Here is an 18,449-nt window from a genome sequence, read left to right as displayed (position 1 = left end):
AGTTAGCTGCAGGACTTGCAATGAACAGGCCTGCTGCATGTATTCATCGCTGCCTATATATCTTTTTGGTCCCTCCTCAAGGAGTAGGTGGCTTAGCAGGTGGGGTGAATAACTGTGGGTTTGGGGTGGGTTTCATTTACACTTGTCACCCTGTGAGCTTCCCATGGTTACATGGGAGAACCGAGAAGAGCAGGGAAGTGGTGAAGAAACATGGGAGGAACAAGCAGTCCCTGTCCTGCAGAGCAGCAGGAGGAAGGTAGACAGGCAGTAAATAGGCAGTAAATCTCTCACTGCTCCTGTTGTTCTCCCTGAGACCCGAGAGAGGAGCTATTCCACACCGGGCATCCTGTGCCCTGCAGCCTAAGCATTGCACAGCTGGAAAACCCATCGCAGAGCCTCGCCACCCGCGCTAGGTCAGCGTGCCTGTGGTGGCTCAGGCTTTAACCCAGACAGCTTCTTTCTGCAGCAGCATGAAGCTCAATCTGACAAGCAGTGTGAGAACTTAACCCGTGCACCTGCTGGAGCCATGCTCTGGAGGCTCAGAGGTGGACTTCGTGCCATGCACAACCCGCAGAGCTCCCATCGCGCTGAGGTTAACCTGCATTTGCCCCTGAAGGCAGATGCAAAGTCCTGGGATGCTTTGGGCTAGCACCAGGCACTCCATGGGTAGTGCTGGCTGAAGAGCTCCTTTTGTTTTGCATTTCCTTGTCTTATAATGAATTATTCTGAAGGTTTTCTGTTCAGGTGAGACGATAATTTGGTACTGCATGCTTTGTATCGTAAGATCTGTGGAGTGTGCTTAAAAAGTGTCATTTATTATCCCTCTGCCTCAGTGGTTCCTGCTGTTCAGTGTATAGGCAGCAAATTTAATTGACACTTCAAAATTTCATGCTATACTTGATTCTTGCTAGTAAAACATCTTGACTACATCCATGTGTAGTCTAGATCTCCAATGAATGCTTTTTTTCCCTTCCCTTAGACAAAAACAAACAAGCGAACAAAAAAGTATCACAAAACACTAGGAGAAGAAAACCAACACCCAGAATAGATCATGAAATGCTTCAGCTATAGAAGTACGTTTGTTTCAGACTGTTGGCAAGGAGAGGTTTAGGCAGTTCATCCCCTCCACTACAAAATAATTATTCTAACCAGAAGAAGTAGATAAAATGTCATGTTAGGATACTTGTCGTTGAGCCTGAAATCAACTGTGCTCTGGTTTTCCACTTTGTCAGTTCCAATCTCTTTTCTTTTTTTAACATGAAGCCATCAAATGTAGCTGTGTTGGTCTGTACTGTACATGAACTTCCTAAATCTGAGTGATTTTTTTGTTTTGTTTTTGTTAGAGGGACATGGAGAAGGAGATTGATAGGAAGAAAATGAAATCAGACAAAGAAACAAAATCATTGCAGTCTTCAACTAACAAAGACTCCGCTAAACAGAAGTGAGTATACAGCGGTGGGATAGCAGAAACTGAGCCTTTCTTTTAAAGCTTAAAGCAAGGAACTGTACCTTTTATTCTTCTTGTGAGTTTGTTTAACATAATGTGCTTTCTGAAACTTAATCTGCTGCAAATTTGTCTGTATGTCCTGACACCAGCCATGTGGCTATGAGAGTGTAATTTATTTGCCTCTTTATTTGTTGCAGATGTGCAATTATACTTGGTGTCATTGATCTTCCTCTGCCTTTATAATGCAGAATGTTCATGTTCTTGTTATTCAAGCACAAGGTGACGTTGTAGTGCCTGTTTCCCCTTCCATACTTGTATTATGCTGCTGTAAAACCATTGAATGTGGTGGTATTTGTCCTGATTTCTAGCAGCTGAGAAGGAATGAAGAGTTGACCATTTTCAACACAAACTTGTCCATCCTGCAGTTCAGAGTGCTGTGTGCTCTGGTCCATCCATTACACATTTTCCCCTTCTTGGTTTCTGCTGTCTTACTTGTTTTTGGGGCTGTAATGCTCATGGTCCAGAAAACAGATCTGTGTATGTAGGTGAGGATAGATAGGGAGCATTTCCCTTTTCCACTAAATGCAGCTCGTGCGACTGAACAAACGCACACCCAGGGTGCCTTTGGAATCGTGACCCTGTCTCAAATTTCAGGTGGCCCTTACAGCCAGAAAATTCTCATCTCACAGAGCAAGTGAGACAGACTTAGAGAACTGAAACATCAGGACTGGGGTTTAGCCAGGTGAAGGGACTTTGCAGCCCTGCTAATAATGGAAGGGTTTTGAATCCAGGGTTCGTACCTCCCCTTTTCTCAGAGCAAACCAGCGCCCCTTCTAGCCATGTGGTGACCTTTAGAGCGGGAAGAATTGGATCCTTTTTTGTGGGGAGAGAGCTCCAGGGTCAGGTCAGGGATGCAGGTTAACTTGGCTGGAGGTTGGGAAGGAGGTTGGGGCTGCTGCTCTGCTCCCTGTAAAAGGCCCTCTCTGGAGGATCGTGCTGCACGAGGTGGCACAGTTAAGAAGGGAGAGCTGAGCAAGCTGCTCAACTTCACACTTCTCACTGCGTTTCATTTTGTTTCTTCCTCTCCTGACTTTGCAGCTGGAGGGTTGGCATTCACTGCTCTAGACATTTTGTGCATTCTTGGAAACTGAGGAGCTGAAGGAAAATGAAATAAAAAAGGGTAGTTGCAAAACAAGGTTTAGTGCTATTGGGTGCTGCCTATAACTGCTGGAGTTCCCTGGTAATCCTAACCCCAGATGATCAGAAATTTGCCACAGAGTTATTAAATATGATCAGCTCTGCCATTTAAAAGCACAGCATTTTAAGTCTCTGTCCCTCATATCCTCCCAACTCGTATGTGTTGTCTAGTTTAGCTGGCAAGTCCCAAAGGAACAACTCAGTTTAATTCTGTCAAAGCACGCACAGGATCAAGTGTCAGGGCAAGTATCCTTGACTGTAAAAGATATCTTCTACCGTAACGGGGAGAGAGGGGCAGCGCTGTGCATCACTTGCCATGTTGGGTGAAGTGTCCCGGGGATTTTACTTGCTGGAATTACCTCTTCCCCTTTTTCAGTGAAAAGGTGCTGTGTTGGAGGGGTGTCATTTTTGCAACATTCTGACATTCTGGTTGCAAGTCTTTCCTCCAAGGATAAGCCCTGGGGCTTATTCCTACTTCAAAAGCAACTTGCTTGTGCGTTGTTGACAGCTGAACATGTGGGATCTAATGCACTGTGAAGTCCCTGAGGTTTCATTTTGCTTTTGCAAGATTCTTTGTTAACAAGTCAGTTCACATTTCCAGAGAAATTTGAACAGAATTGGTACACAATGTATTTAAGTTTTCTGATTGTTTTTTCTGTTAAAAAAAAATCCCTATATTATATAGACATTGTATTCATGCCAATTGCAAAATTCATTTCCCATCTCTAGAGCACCAAAAGCATCATTTGAGACCCAGAAGAAAGATCTCCTGCTACCCCCACCACTGCCACCCATGTCTCCCGCACATTCTGCACCAAAGTCAACCAAGATGGCCCAAAAGAGACCCAGGAGTGAGAACGGCCAGCTGCCTGCCACAGAAAACAACACTGCCAGGGACTCAAGCAGCCACAAGGATCCTTTGTCTGCCAAGCACAAGAAGGTGGAGAGAAAGCACCCTGAACAGGTGAAGGGCAACAAAGTAGGTATCCATTACTGCTGGCGTATCCTGTGACCCGTGGGTACTGTGTGATTTGCTTTAGAAACCTTCCCTTAGGATATTGAACAAAAAGAAGGGTAAGCCAGCCACTAGAGAAAGCTCTTTGAAGCATATTTGCCCCTTCGGTGGCTATCTGTGACCCTATCTTGCTAGCCCTAATGCCCGTGCTGTAATATCTCAGGTCAATTTCCATCTTCTGTTTTATTTTAATCTTACTTGTGAAACACAATGAGAAGCTGTGACCATGTAAAAATTAAAGGCAAGAGAATTGTGTTTATGCCACGACCTGGTTCTGACTGTAGGCAACTGCGAGTATAATACAATAGGTGTGAAAATAAGTGTGTTTACAAAAGGTAAAAAAAAAAAAAAAAAGTTCATTCTTGAAAATAAGCAACCTTTGGTTTTACCTGTAACCTTCACTATGAGCTTTCATAGTTTTCTTACAAAATTATTGTTAATGATTCTTGCAGCTTAATCTTTGCATTATTGGGTTATAAAATTCAATTATGTTGCCATTTACAAGTGCCTGGATGTTTGTGGTCTGGGACTTTGATGTGTGTGCACATTAATGGAGACTGTCTGTGCTGGCTTCTAACTGCTTTCTTTTTCCTGATGTTGTAGATAGCAATACAGAGTCAGCAACTGCTGTGTGGTTGAACTAGAGTAAGTGTGAATAGGTAGTACTAGTTCCTGCCTTTTCTAGTGGCCGTGAAAAATGTGCTCCTAGCGTCCTTGCTGCTCTCTTAGCCATTGTGCAAGGAAACCTGCTGCCTAATTTCTGCATGCTCAGGGAAAATCTGAATAGTATTAACCCTCACCAGCAGTCTAGCGAGAAGCCAGGTTTTCATTTCCAGTATTGGAGTGGGGACTGGGGAAGAAAGAAAGAAGAAAGCGGGGAGCCTGGAGAAGTATACTATGTCTCAGACAAATAAACATTTTCTCTTTAAATTTAGGAAAGCTGTGCTTTAGAACACTTTTAGATGGATGTCTCTAACCAGCTTTATCTCGCTCTGTGATTTTTCAGGGATCTGCAGGGGATGTCACGAATCCTTTCCCAGTGCCTTCTTTGCCAAATGGTACCTCCAAGCCAAGGAGACCTCAAGTCAAGTTTGAAAAGTAAGTGTGTGTTTTGTGCTCCTCATCTGTTCGTTCTGAAGACACTGGGCTTCTGCTCCATATTGAGCATATTGAGCTTTTGTGAGAGAGAGAGATACAGGACCTGCCCCGTCCTTCTCACCTCTGGGACTTCCCCACCCGCCACAAAGCAAAGCTCCCTCCTCTCACCAGCTCTTGTTTTGAGGGAGCTGGTGTAGACGCAGGTACTTCTTAACTCAGAGACAATCCCCCTCTGCAAGGCCATGTCTCTTGTGCCTGCCTGCAAGGGATGGGTGCTGGTTTGTCTGATTCCTGACAGGTGGTAGACTTGTCTGTGACAAGGTGCTGTGCAGGAGACTGATGTCTCTGAGAAGACGTGATTCCTTTCTGGCTCATTGTGTTAGTGCTCAGGTGGCTCCATGCCATTTGCGTGGTGAACAGATTATTCCCGCACTCAGAATCATGCCTGGTCCTGCTTTATCATCAGTTAGGAGACTGGGACCTGCAGCAGCCTTGGTGACCCCATCCCTTGTAAGCACCTACCTGGAACGCAAGTTCTTGTGCTCTGAGATGAGTGCATCGTGTTGCAAGGTGTGCTGTATGCTTCAGACAAAATATGGGGGTGTTGTGATTGAGGAATGACAGGCAATCACATGACTACTATTTTTACATGGAAGTGAAGAAGTAAGCTTGTACTCACAGAAGACTAACTTCCTATTATTATTTTATGTCCAAATATAAATTTTACCTGGTTTTCTATCATATCCTTAAATAGTCTTAAAAAAAAATCAACTTCTTTTCATACCATTTTGTTTGTGCATTCAGCAGCTGTGTATTTACAAACAGGCAGATAACACTGATTTAGTGATTATCATAACTCTAACGTGCGTTTGGTAACAGTACCAGGTTGTACTGGAGTCACAGCATCCTCTAGATAAGGTAAAATCAATACTTACACTACGCTTTTTTTCTTGTGTCTTTTCTCCTCTGTCTGCCCCCAATTCAGACAGCATTCAATGGAATATCACATAGAAGAGGCCAAGAGGCTGAAGCACAAAGCTGATGCAATGGTAAGCCTGGGACCTCTGCTAGAAAAGTCCAGCGGCTCTTGCACGGGGATCTGATAGCTGCAGGCACGTGATCAGGTTGTGTTGGCTCATGTCACTTCCACCTAACGGAGTATGTGCTTAGTCATACGTGGAGAGGCTGTTTTCATTTGCCTAATTTTCAGGCACTTCCCTTTGTATAAACACACTTAGAGATTATGCCTGGAGAATAGGAATCGAAATGGGCTTGGAGGTTAGCAGGCCTCTGCTTTGCAGAGCTATCACTCTGTCTTGGGAAGATGGCTCAGAGAGTTGGTTTTACAGCAGTTCTCTCTGAAATATCAAGATTCTGATGATGATTGTGTTGCTGGTGAACAAGACTTGAAAGTGCCCTTTGCTGGCTGTCTCAGATGCGTGCAGTTTAACAGCATGCATGGTTAAACTACGTTTTTTTTTGCTAGATATGGCTCAGTCAGGTAATGTATGTTTGCCACTTGCCGTTCCCCTGTGAAAATAAAGTGGGGAAAGTAATAGAGTGGGAAAACCCCACCTGCCTCGCATGAGGCCTGCCCCCAGTGCCAGCCAAGAGTATCCAAAGAATGTGAAGAAAATAAATTATCAGAGAAAATCACTTGGCTGTGTCAGAGCATAAGGTGGAGACCCAGGTAGCCAGAGCACACAGAGCTGATGACTAGGACTACGTTAGGGACCCTGAGGAGAACCCTTTTGTTATCACCTGGAGGTTTGACGTGATTTTTTTTTTTTATTCAAATACTGCCTATTTAGGAGGAGAAAAGGAATTCAGGTAGAGAGAAATAGTATTTTCCGTAGTCTGAAAATGGGATTTTTTTCCCAACAGACCGACAAGACTGGAAAGGCCTTTCAGTACCTTGATGCTGCCCTTTCCTTCATTGAATATGGGATTGCCATGGAATCAGATGCATCAGCACCAAAATCTGCTTACAGCATATTCGCCGACACGATAGATCTCATCAAGTAAGTGGTTTTGGAACCGTGACGGTTAGGCAGTATGTTTGGAGGAGAGTGGTTGGTTGTGTCATTTGTTTGCAACCAGGATGGCTCTGGATGCCTGTGAAGCTGATTGAGACAGCTGCCTGTTATTTTTTGTAGTAGGCTTCAAACTTACTTTTAAAAATGTCATTGCTCTATGGTTTTGACAGACTGTATTTCCACAATGCTGTTGTTGTTTTGCTTTCAAAAAGGAGATTTGCCCTTTTTTTTTTTTTTTAAACCTTCCAAAAAGAAAGAATTCCACCAAGATGTCTATCCTGGCCAGAAACACTGGAATTAATATTTCACCCTCAGTTCAGGGGGACCCTAGGTCTGTGGTGGCTCCCTGGGGAGGCACTTAGTTGTACATGTGCGCATGTTGCCCATTAATCAGTCTAAGAGGAGAGGAGAGGAGGTCCTGTGAGGGGCTACATCTATTCCTACTATGGGTGACACAAGGCATTTTCAGACAAAGTTGTCTGCTCAAAATCATACCAAGCACTCAGTGCCAGCACCAAGGATTCAGGTCAAGTTTCCTGGTTTTTGGACCAATGTTTAAGGTGGTGGTATGTGCTAGTTTTTCGTGAACAGTGGGACTTAAGAGCCTTGACGACTGATATGATTGTTATTTTTGTTTCCTTAGATTCATAATGACATTAAAACCCTTTACGGACACCTCAGCATCTTCACATGAAAAAATCTTTGCTGTGTTATGGTGCGTAATGTTTTCTCTGTGACTTCATAGTCTGTTCCTAGATCTGGTATAGTGAAAGCCCTGTTGCTGTCGGGGCAAAGGAATGAGTGAAATGGGAATCAGAGTTCTGCAAGGGAAAAAGCAATATAAAAGCCAGAGCAAACTGGAACATCTCTGAAGTGAGCCAGAATACCTAAAGGGACCACATGTGGAAGGCACCGGCTCTAAAATTTGATCTGATGGTAACTTGAGAGCACATAAGGACTTTCACCTCAGGTGGAAGAATGTGATGTGCCTGCCCACATTTTGGCCATGTTGAACAGAGCTGAGGTGCTGCTGGACAGGGGCACGTTCAGCCCATGACATCCGTAAGAGGCTGGGCACCCATTTCTTTAAAACGTGGCCCTTCCTCTTTTTTCTTTTTTTCTGTTGTGTGATTTTTTTTCACTGAGTCTTCGTTTCTGAGATGAGCAGGACAGGAGAAATCCTGAGGTCTCTTGAATTTGCAGAGAGGCTGATGGGTGCCTGCCCCATCCCACATGGTGGATTGCTGGCGAGCCAGCAGCAGTGGGCACAGGTGCTGACTCTTGGGTTTCTTTCTGTTCACAGCATGCGCTGCCAGTCCCTCCTGCACATGGCAATGTTTCGTTACAAAAAGGACACTGCAATAAAGTATTCCAGGATCCTGAATGACCACTTCAAGGTAGGGCACGTGTATTGCCAAGCTGCCAGTTGAACAGCTGTAGCTGTTACTGGTGTGGGCCAACAAAACTAACAAGAACTCTCTTCCTTGCTGCAGAGTTCTTCCAGAGTAACACAAGCACCTTCTCCATGTGTTGCAAGGTAAGATGTAGAAATATGGGTCTTGTGGTGCGTCCATGAAGGTGTAAGCGAAAACAGTAGCAGGGATCTTTGAGATGCTAGCCGCATTTGAGAGCGACTGACTCTGCCCTGCCACCTGAAATCGTTTTGTTACAGGGTGCAAGTATGTTTCTGCTCTCTTATTCTCCATCTTCTGCATCGGAGAGGGATTTTTTTCGCTATGAGATCCAGAGGGTTAGCACCTATCATGCAGAGTAGTTTTCCACCAGAGGAGCAGGGAGAGTAATGTCACTGAGCTGCTCTCAGAGCCCCTGGTGTTCTCATCCTTCCTTTGGATGTCAGAGATCCCTAAGACCTGCTGGGACACCATCCCCTCTCCCTGGCTACTGACCAGTGGGATTATGCCTTTACCATGTGGCAGCCTCACTTTAAAGTGGTATTTCCATATTTTTCTCCGATTTAGCTGCTGATTAAGAAAAAGAAACACATTTTCTGACTTCTGATTTATTGAACATCTTGTCATTCTTATGTATTTGCTGCAGAGTTCTTTTATATGTAGCAGCAAAAGTAAAAGGAAAGCTGTCATATAAGAGCGTTTGGCCCAAAGCCCAGCACACTGGGCCTGCTTTTTAGCAGCGCTAGGAGTTTTACTGTGTTTTGCAGTAACGGTGTGTGGCAAATAGATGCTCAGCTCTGCATCTGTTCCATTTAAACTCTGTGGTTGAGAGGCTTGTTTGGTCTGAAATTCCAGTTATTCTTATGCCACCTTGTGCAGTACAGCTGACCAGTATGTAAATAGTCTCCCAGGAGCAGTGGTGGAGGCTGTCTGTACAAGTAACTTATAACTAGATTGGGTGAAGCAGTGGGAAGCAATGATGGGGGTGAAGCCAGCAGGCAGCTGAGCTGGCCACATTGAGCTTCTCCAGGTCTGCAAGTAAAGGACTAGCTGCCAGAAAGCTCCAGTCCCCATAAGCGGGGGACAACATAAGCGTGCCTGAAGTCGTTAGGTAAAAACACTTGGATTACCTGGTGAAGGCTTCCACAAATAGGTGTGGATTTTGGAAGGTGGATGGGCGATGCTTTTGGGTGTCTGATCCCTTGTTTCTTTTGTCCCAAGAGGAGTGCTTGGAGTTGGGGATCACTTGAAAAACCTTGGCCTTGCACCTGAAGGATAATTATGTCCTCTCTAGCTGAACACTTCTCAGTTTTCAACACTCACTCCGTAGCACAGGCCCAAATAGCATGGGATAGCTCCTGGTATGAGCCTTGTGGTAAGACATTTGTTGCTGAAGGTAACATTCATGGTGGTGTTTCTTTCTCCTGCAGAAGCACAGGCATGCCTTCTCCTCTTTCTCCAATGCCCTCTCCTGCTGGATCCATGAGTTCTCAGCCAGGATCAAATGCTAGCAATTGTGGTGGCAACAGCATTAGCTCTTCAGTCACCATCCCTTATAATATCCCAAGCATCACCTCTTCATATGTCAACATCACTTCCTATATCCTCTATGCGTATGATATTTGGGAACAGGCTGATGCACTGGCCAGGAAGAATAAGGGTAAGGTTTTTTCCCTTTGGCTTTTCTGTCTTGCGCGTTGTGTTTATCTGCATGTGCCTGCTTAAATCCTAACGCTCGGTGTAGCAAACACCATGCCTACAGATCAAAGCCTCAAATATGTGGAAATAGACATCTGTGGTGTATTGGCTGGTTTTAGGCAGAGATACTTGCTGGCAATGTGTTGGTGAGTGTTCCAAATTAAAAGTACTTCTCAGTAGCCTCAGAAGTCTAACAGCCTAAGGGGTGAGAGTATCGAGCACAGAAAACCAGGCAAATTGCTTCACAGTAGCAAGAGAAGCACCAGTGTTTTTCTGCTATTTGTTTTTCCCTTTGTGGGAAGCTTAGGTTTTCGGAGTTGGTTCACCCAACTTTCAAACAGGTTTGTGCCCAATGGCCTGCTGCTTCATTTTGTTTGTCAGCCTCCCAGGTATTCTTGATTTGAAAATGGCGAGGCTGGTTTCCTGCCATAAGAGAGCAGGTGAGCAGCACTTCAATGGGAGCCCTTGTTGGGCATGTGACTGGCATTTGCCAGTAGCATTTCCTAAATCCTCTGCTACTTTTTTACCTTAGAGATTTATTGTTTCAAATAGTGTCTCATTGTCCCACAAGCAGCTGTGGGTAAGCAACAGCCCCAGAGCAGGCACAGTTCAGTCTGTGACCAGCCAGCCCACGTGGTGTTCGCAGTGCCGTTGTTCATAGGACACCATGTTTTGTCAGCTACTGTGAGTGAAGGGATGTATTGCCAAACCTGCAAAAGAAAATGAGAAGGATGTGCCTGGCCTAAATTATTGGAAGGCTGTAAAAACACTCATGCTAGTCAGGCAGTTTCTGAAATTCAAAAGGCTTTGTAAGTAAGTGTTGAATAAAGTAACTCCAGTTGTTGGCTGTCTGCTGAGCAGATGCGTGCTCACAGCAGCAGTTCACGTGTAGTGTTTTGGGCTGTATCCTCGAGAGGCTGATCAAAGGCTGCCACACTGAAGGCATGTGCTGGTAAGCCAGAGCGAATGAGTCATGGAAGAAAACCCACGGGAGAGCAGGCAGAGCACAACCGTGCATCAAGCAAGATGAAAATCAACCCCTGTTCTAGGCTGCTGCTTCAGTGCAGGGGAATGACGGCTGGTTTGTTAAATGCTCCTGAGGGCGTGGATCCATGCAGAACAGTGAATAGTCATGTAGGCTTGGCACTTGTTTTGGTGGAGACATTGGAGGCCTGTCTGGCTGAGGAGCTGTCAGGTCTCCGTGGTCTGAGGATGGAAGGACAGCAGGGACCAGGCTGATGACAGCTGCTCGTGCTTCCAGGCAGCACTCAGAAAAACGCTCAAATTTGGCTTCTTAAACCCGGGGGACATGCGCAGCAGGGACTGAGCTACGAACACCCAGACTCCTGCTCACCTGCCATGGAGTGTCCATGTCCTTCCGATGCCAGAACGTGGGGAGGCACTTCAGTGCGTGTGCGTGTGATCCTTGCATGCGCCCTGCGTCACGTGCTTGTTGCACTGGCGAAAGCCCTGATCTTTGTGCATTAACAAGGTCTTTCGTGAGACTTGAGGACTGCTGCTGTCCCCCCTCGCTGCCCCCAGCCCATCGGCTGTGCCTCTTGTGTGAAACCAACCAATTGTTCTATCTCTCTCTTTCTCTCTCTCTCTCTCTCTCTCTCTCTCCCCTCCTTCTCTAGAGTTTTTTGCTGAACTCAGCGCAGCGGCGTGCCCTCTGGCACTGAACAGTAGCATGACCGAACTGGTACACTACAGTAGACAGGGTTTACAGTGGCTGAGACTGGAGACAAATACGCCTTAACTGGTGCTCAAGGTGGTTAAGTACCTTGAACTCTTTTGCACTTTGGAAGCCTCAGAAACAGTCTGGCTTGCTGAATCATGGGATACAAAGCACCTGCAAGGGAAAATAAATCAGAGTGGAAGGGATCTGGTTACACTGGAAAAAAAAATGAACTTTGTTTTTAGGGTAACATTTTGCTGCCTTGAAAAAGAAGAGACAGAGGAGGGCCCCAGCATTGATGTCGCCTTCCTTTAAAACAACAAAGTGCAATGAATTGTCTGAATGGCTCAATGTATTGATGGTCTATAAACATTTCTATTACGAATAACCAGCAGGACAATAATCACACGTGAAGAAGTGCCGACAAGAAGGAAATCTGCCTCCAGAGGTGAGTTATTATGCAACATGCCACAGTCTGCAACAGCTGTGTGCCCAGAAGAGATGTCAGAGAAGTGTTTTTGCAAGCACGGATGCAGTTCATCACACCGCGTTGGTTCTTTGTCCATCACACCACGTTGGTTCTCGGATGGCGAGTAGCGTCCTCATCAGCACCCAGCAGCATTATGTTACAGTAGACAGCCGAGTGATCTGCCTCGCCTGCTTCCCAGCCTCACCCGCGTGCACTCGCCAGCCAGCTCCTGTGCTGAGAGTCGGGTGAAGCCCTGCCATCGGTGCTGCACGTTCACTTCTGGAGTCACCATTGCTGCGGTCCTCTTCCTTGCCGTACGCTCACCCACACGCCCGCCCCTAACGCTGTGTTGCTCGCCATCTCGCTCGGTTTCAGCCACGTAAGCTGAACGTGGTCAAGGTGGTGAAATCACCAGGTGTGGCTGGAAACAGCTCAGCGCCCGCCCTGCTGAGGACGCCTCGTCCGGTTGCGTTGGGTGGTTTCGGTGGGTGGGGGCGCGCGGCCGTTCTGGGGCTCTGCGGGTGAGCGGGGAGGGGCTGCTTGTGGAAAGCGAGGCAAATCCTGCACTTGGATATCGGCACGCAACCCTCGCAGGTCTTGGTGAGTATCTAAGAGCAGGATCTGGTACCCAAGTCGTGCATTCTTTGTGTGGGAGGTAATTCATGTGCTCTTCCTCAGCCAAGCCCCAGGACGGGCCCAGGGACTTGGAAATCTGTCTTCAGGGGATCATGGAAGGGAATAATGAGGTGTTTGCAAGCCTTTTTTTCCTTGTCAGGAGCTGCACATTTGAAATTGCGATTTTGCAAGTGGCAATAAGAGCGAAGGCAGTATCTGCGGCATTTGTGCGTTCAGTAAAAAGACAGCCTTCTGTACCCAAAGATTTCCTGTTGCATGACAGCAGCATCCTGCCATCCTCATGTCTAATAGTGTGCCTTAGCCCTCTGGTCCCCTCTCGCATCCCTCACCCTGTCGCTGACTCAGATGCGGGAGTGGCAAAGAGGAGGATGATATCCCAAAATCATTGTGCTTACAGGAAGGAACATGTCTCCGGTGAAGTAGTTCCCTTTTCCCACCTAATACCAGGATGGAGGAACAGGTCTGCACACATGCAGCAGCACCTCCATTGTAAAATACCTGCTGGTGGTTTGGAGGCTCGCAAAAACCAGCAGCGAACACATATCAGCAAAAGGTCTGCATTTCCAGAAGTAGGTCCTGTAGAAGTGGCCCCTGCTGCGGGGCTCAGCTCCAGTTGGAGCTGGCGGGAGCGTGCCGTGCCGGAGACGCACCTCCCTGGGCGTCTTCCCGGACCTTCGAGTCGTCTTACATTCACTTTATTCAAAGCCTTAGCGCATTTCAGGGATAAGCTGCCCTAGTGGTGGAAGGGAGGTCCCTGTCCCCTGCCTGATTTACCTGCCGACCCTCACGCACGCTACCCCGGCTTTGGCCCGAGTGCGGAGGGGAGGCTGGGACTTAGGGCTGCGATCTCAGGAAGCGTGGGAGGGGACAGCCAGGTCCAGCTCCTGGTGTGCACTTTGGGGTTGGTCGGCGGGCCAGCGGCCTTTTCTGACTTGGTCTTGGTGCAGAGTTAGTGTCAGGCCCACCAGCCGAGCAGGACGAAGGCAGAAAGCCTCATGGCAGCCGGACAGCAGCGTGGGAGTGGGCAAGAAGCACGGCAAGGGTGAGGATGAGTGGGAGCAGGGAGGGCGCTCAGCCTGGGACGGCATTTCATGTGCTGTCCCCAGCCGTGGCCCCCGGCCCTCCAAGCACTTTGCAACCCGGATGGGGAGCACCCATTGCCCAGCGGGCGAGCGGAGTGTGTGCAGCTGCATGGCTGGCACGCGCCCGGGGCGGTGGGGGGCTCTCGTTTCAAAGGCCAGGGGCCTGTGGAAGCGTCGGTAACCGGCTGCATGCCAGCAGCCGGCTTTTTCTTTCTGTTACGGAGGAGACTGCTTACATAGTTGTTACTTTTTAGAAAGCCATCGTATTTCAACCATGAGCCAGGTCAGAGGCCTGTGAGGGATAGGGGAAGATGCCCATAGTTTTCACCTGAGTCTGGTCAGGCCCTTTAAAAAAAAAAAAGGAAAGAAAAGGAAAAGGAAAAAAGAAAAAAAAAAAAGGAAAAAAAAAAAAAGGAAATAGGATTTGCCATTAGAAAACAAAACCATGCATCCAAGGAAAAAGGAAAAACAGAGGTGATGGTTGAGTCCCCGAAGGAGAGAAGGAGGGTATGGTGGCAACAAAGCATCATTTCCACACAATATTTATTTAGAAGGAATAATACATGTGTTTAAATTGTCAAATGTTCTATTTTTAAGATGCTGTTTATTTAAGAGTTGGAAAGCCCCACTTACATGGAGACAGATCTCTTCTGTAACCAAAAGTCAAAGTCTGACTGCAATGTCCTTGTTTTTGTGTTTTTTTTTCCCCTCCCTCTTGGTTCCCATTGCAAATCTGTACATCTTAAACTTATTTTGGGGATGCACATCCCTCTTGTAAATACCGTTTTCTGCCCTGTGTGTGGTGGAGTGTCCGAGATGGTCGATTCATTCCTACGGGGTAATAAACAATAAATGAAGTAGCCCATTTGTTACGAGTCGTTGCAAGAGTCCTCATGTTCTCAGCTTCTTGTCGAGAAACCAGGTCTGCGCAGGCGGGCTGGTTAGTGCCTTTGTGCCGTGCCGCGAGGGGCAGCGGCACCCTGTCAGCCCGCGGGGTCGTCTGCCCCGCCGCCCCTCACCTGCCTAAGGGGGTCCCCGTGGCCTCGCGCTTCTCCTCTGGGTGTTCTGCTCTCTGCTTGCCGTTGGAAAACGTCACGGTTCCCTGGAAGAGCGGCTTCGCATCTCTATGCACTGTTGTGGTATAATCCGTGTTTATTTCAGGTCCTTTCTGCAACACGCATTGCACCTACGATGTTTGCTACTAATGGATGTGGTTTTTTTTAACACAGTGTCTAAAGCGTAGAGAATACTGAAATCTGTTTTAATACCTATTAGATATGTTGCTCTTACAGATGGCGTATATGGAAATGTACACTTTTTTTTTAGGTCAGTGCAGTTTTTCACTGCGCATGTAAAATCCCAAGGGCAAAATTGATCTTGAAGTAAAAGGAAAAGAACAACTAGTTTGACAAAAACTGCAGTGTGAAACATCCCCAGGTGAGCACCTGCTGCAGTCTTGAGCTGTGGACTAGACAGGAGGAGCTTGCGGCAAGGTGGCACTGGACAGTTTGCCAAAACCAGAAGATGTTTCAATCAGCTTGGAGCCAGCTTGGCCCCTGCGAGGTTTGCCACAGTGCAGGGTGGCCACGGGGCGAGCTGTTGGTGACCGGCAGAGCCAAACCTGGAGCTTGCAGCAGTGTTGTGCCAGCCCGGGCGTCCTGTGGCAGTGACGTACTTGGGGTTGGGTTTTTATTTTTGCGTGTTTATTTATTGAGCCTGTATTGACCAAACCTAATTTTGCAGCCGTGTATAATTTATTTTGAGATTTGTTATACACTATGGATTAGCTGTCTTTCTCTCCTTGGCTTTGCTTATCTGTTTCAGAGGCAAATGTTATTTTTGGCAAACCAGCTGCATTAAGGTTGATTGCAGTCGCTCAGCTCTCTGCTGGCCTCCAGACACTGAGATCTCTCTTTGGCAGCCTGTGCTTTCTTGATGTGAATTGCACTGTTAGTAACCACTGTCACTACCCGGAATCAGCAGTATTCCAAGGCCACTGTCAGCATTTCTCAATCTGTTTCCATAAACTTTGTGTTCCTGAAGCAAGCGTTTTGTACGTGCTACATCTGCAGCGTGTTGTCAGTGATGGGCTTTGTCAAGGTACGAGGCTCCCGGAAGTCTTGTTGGGATTTGTCCTCTCCCACTCAGTATTGCTGAGGTTAAGCTTTTCTCTGGGTCCAACGTTTCATGTCGTAACAGCACAGCAGCGTTGTCCACTTCCATTAAGCCATCAAAACTGCAACCCAGCTGATGGCTTCTTTCTGTTCTGCTTCGATGTCCGCAAGCGTGTGGCTGCCCAGCCGCAGCCCCTTGCTGCTGGGAGGCATTTCTGCAAGCTGCTCAGAGCCGTGCACCTCCTTGCTGGTTGCACGCAGGAGCTGGTGAGGGTTGTGGGGGCAAGGTTTTTGCTTTGCTTGGTTTCTCCGCGTGTCCCCAGGAAGCAGGGTTTGGTGAGATGCACCCTGTGCCCGCAAAGGCTTCACATACGGCACTTCTCAAGCAGAGTAGAGGTGTGTGGCAGTGGCAGGGCCCCCCCGGCAGGTGCTGCTCAGCTGCCACGCTCACCCCTGCCTTTCTGGGTCCTCGCCGTGGGCTTTGTATTTCAAGAGTTATCATATGGGCTTGTGTTTCAATTCCTTTTTTCTTCTTTCACCCTACCTTGCTCAGCTTTTTAAAGCATAAATAAAATACTGCAGTTCTCAGTGAGGATGTCCTTAACAAAGTAACTGTGGAGTTCCCCCAACATGGGTTGTAAATGTTGTCAAGTTACCCCCAGAAAAGGAGGTGTACTGGGGCTGCGGCGCTGAATCTGCACTCTGAGGCTTCTGTCAGTAAGAAGTAGCTGCCTTTATAGTCCTTGAAAAAGGTGAAAATCAGATCTGTGATACAGCTTGGGAAAAACAAACGAACATCTCTCCAAAGAAATTGTGCCACAGATCTTTTGTCTGTCTTCTGTACTGGGGATGAATTGTTGTGTGCGCGTGTGTGTATAGTTATATATATATATATATATAATTAAAAGAAATGAATTTTGACTTGCTTGTCTTTAAATTCTTCAGATGAAGGAGATGTTGGTTCAATCTAAAGGCGAAATGGCAAACAAGCCACCTGGGGGGAGGGAGGGGAGAAGGGAATTTCTTGTTTTGGCAGTCCTGAGCTTGAGCGGTCTTGCCCTCCCTCAGCCGTGCTCTGCCCACGCATGAGCGCAGCGTATTCCTTGGCACATGCTGGAATTTCCCAAAAAACTCAGTGGCATGAACACACCTTCACCTCCTTACTGCCTTTGGAAGGAAGACATCGTTTTTTTTTTTTTTTTAACCTTTGAGTTTGACATCCAGGTGTCCATCCTGAGGAGACAGCAATGCTGGCGCTCATCCGTAAGTACTGCTTTGGCAAAAAAAAATTGATGTGTGCTTCCAAATTGCATCTCTCTTGGTGAGGGGCAGGCATGTTTTACCAGGCAAATTGTCCTCAGGAGCACCACGAGCCTGGTAGGGTCACATTTAATTTTTGCCTCTTTCCTGATACCTTCATGCAGGGTAATCTGGCCCTGTGGCTGCTGATGGCACTAAAGAGAAGGCAGAGCCAGCAATCCACCTGGCCACCCTGTGTTGTCCACCTTCTTTCAGTGAGGAAAAAATTAATTACTTTTAATTAATTTTAGTTCACCTTCTGTTAACAATCAGCCATCAGCAGCAGGCGGATCCTGGTCATGGCACACAGGGGCACACGGGGGCTGCAGGTGAGACAGGGGCACATCGTCTCCTTGAATTGAAGCAAGGCCTCAGGGCGCAGCTGGGTGCCCATCGCGTGGGTTTGTAATTACTTTCTGCCAGACGTGCTGGGTTAGGTGTGCTGACTTGCACTGTTCTGTTTTCTCCTTTCTTGTTTTTCTTGGAAAATGCACGTGTGGGAAGACAATTTGCTTATGATTCTTGGCCTAAGCTAAGTCTTACCATCAAGCAAAGACAAAAAAGTTTCTCGCTGGCTGTGTAACCAGAGCCAAGCCTTGATGCCACTCCTAGGAACGGCTGTAACAGCATACTTTGCTGCTTAGAGCATTCCTTTTCAGGACCAATAGTTAAAAAAGCATCAGAGAGGTGCTCCCGTGGGTCGCTGTCAGGCAGAGGGGCACTTCAGCGGGGCGGCCAGGCCCCTTGTGCTCACAGCCCAGTCATCATTTCCATCCGGACGCCAGCTGCGGGCAGGGACCAAAGTGTCAAGTCGACCGGTCGGTGGAGATGTGTTAGAAACAGTGCAGGTATTTATCAGTGTGGGATTTTTGTTCCAAGTGGTGGCGCACAGCAACCCTTGCAGACCTTTCTGACCACACAAGTCAGATGGCAGACGTAATGCAGCTGCCTGTTGACTTGCTTTTGGTGCTGGAACACCTTTAAAACGAAACTGTAAGCCAAGGAATTGCGTAAAAAAAGTCATGAAATGACAGCAGCACCAACCTTGCTGACAGAGCCAGGAAAGAATTACAAATATAAGTTTAATCTCCTGGCTAGGAGTGCTGTGTTTTCTGCCAGTTCCAGTCAGAGAACACGCAAAGGTTCAGAAAACAAATACAGATGTGGCAGAAGCGGTCAGCAAAACGTTTAAGGGGAGCATCTGGTATAAAGTACTTAGGTTTGCAAAATAGTGCACAGCAGTGATGCTGAAAATAGTTTTAAAAGTA

The 18,449-nt window shown here is 47.1% G+C and overlaps 1 protein-coding gene across 6 annotated transcripts in view; it reads left to right on the top strand.

Moving 5' to 3' along the window:
- AFF1 (ALF transcription elongation factor 1) overlaps positions 1-16,803 on the top strand; it is a 77,183-nt gene extending 60,380 nt beyond the window's left edge. For 5 of the 6 annotated variants that reach the window (XM_048074379.2, XM_048074382.2, XM_048074381.2 and 2 more), the window contains 10 exons: positions 1,344-1,441; positions 3,374-3,623; positions 4,666-4,757; positions 5,743-5,806; positions 6,642-6,778; positions 7,437-7,508; positions 8,097-8,190; positions 8,287-8,330; positions 9,636-9,865; positions 11,541-16,803. In XM_048074379.2, the coding sequence (XP_047930336.1) occupies positions 1,344-1,441; positions 3,374-3,623; positions 4,666-4,757; positions 5,743-5,806; positions 6,642-6,778; positions 7,437-7,508; positions 8,097-8,190; positions 8,287-8,330; positions 9,636-9,865; positions 11,541-11,662 (1,203 nt within the window). In that variant the 3' untranslated portion in view covers positions 11,663-16,803. The remainder of the gene's footprint in view (positions 1-1,343; positions 1,442-3,373; positions 3,624-4,665; positions 4,758-5,742; positions 5,807-6,641; positions 6,779-7,436; positions 7,509-8,096; positions 8,191-8,286; positions 8,331-9,635; positions 9,866-11,540) is intronic. The other variant, XM_048074377.2, reaches the window with a different exon arrangement.
- Positions 16,804-18,449: the final 1,646 nt, after the last annotated feature.

This window comes from Anser cygnoides, chromosome 4 (assembly GCF_040182565.1).
Source record: "Anser cygnoides isolate HZ-2024a breed goose chromosome 4, Taihu_goose_T2T_genome, whole genome shotgun sequence".
Taxonomy (NCBI): domain Eukaryota; kingdom Metazoa; phylum Chordata; class Aves; order Anseriformes; family Anatidae; genus Anser; species Anser cygnoides.
Note: the sequence above shows the minus strand (reverse complement) of the source record. Positions and strands in the feature narration are given on the sequence as shown.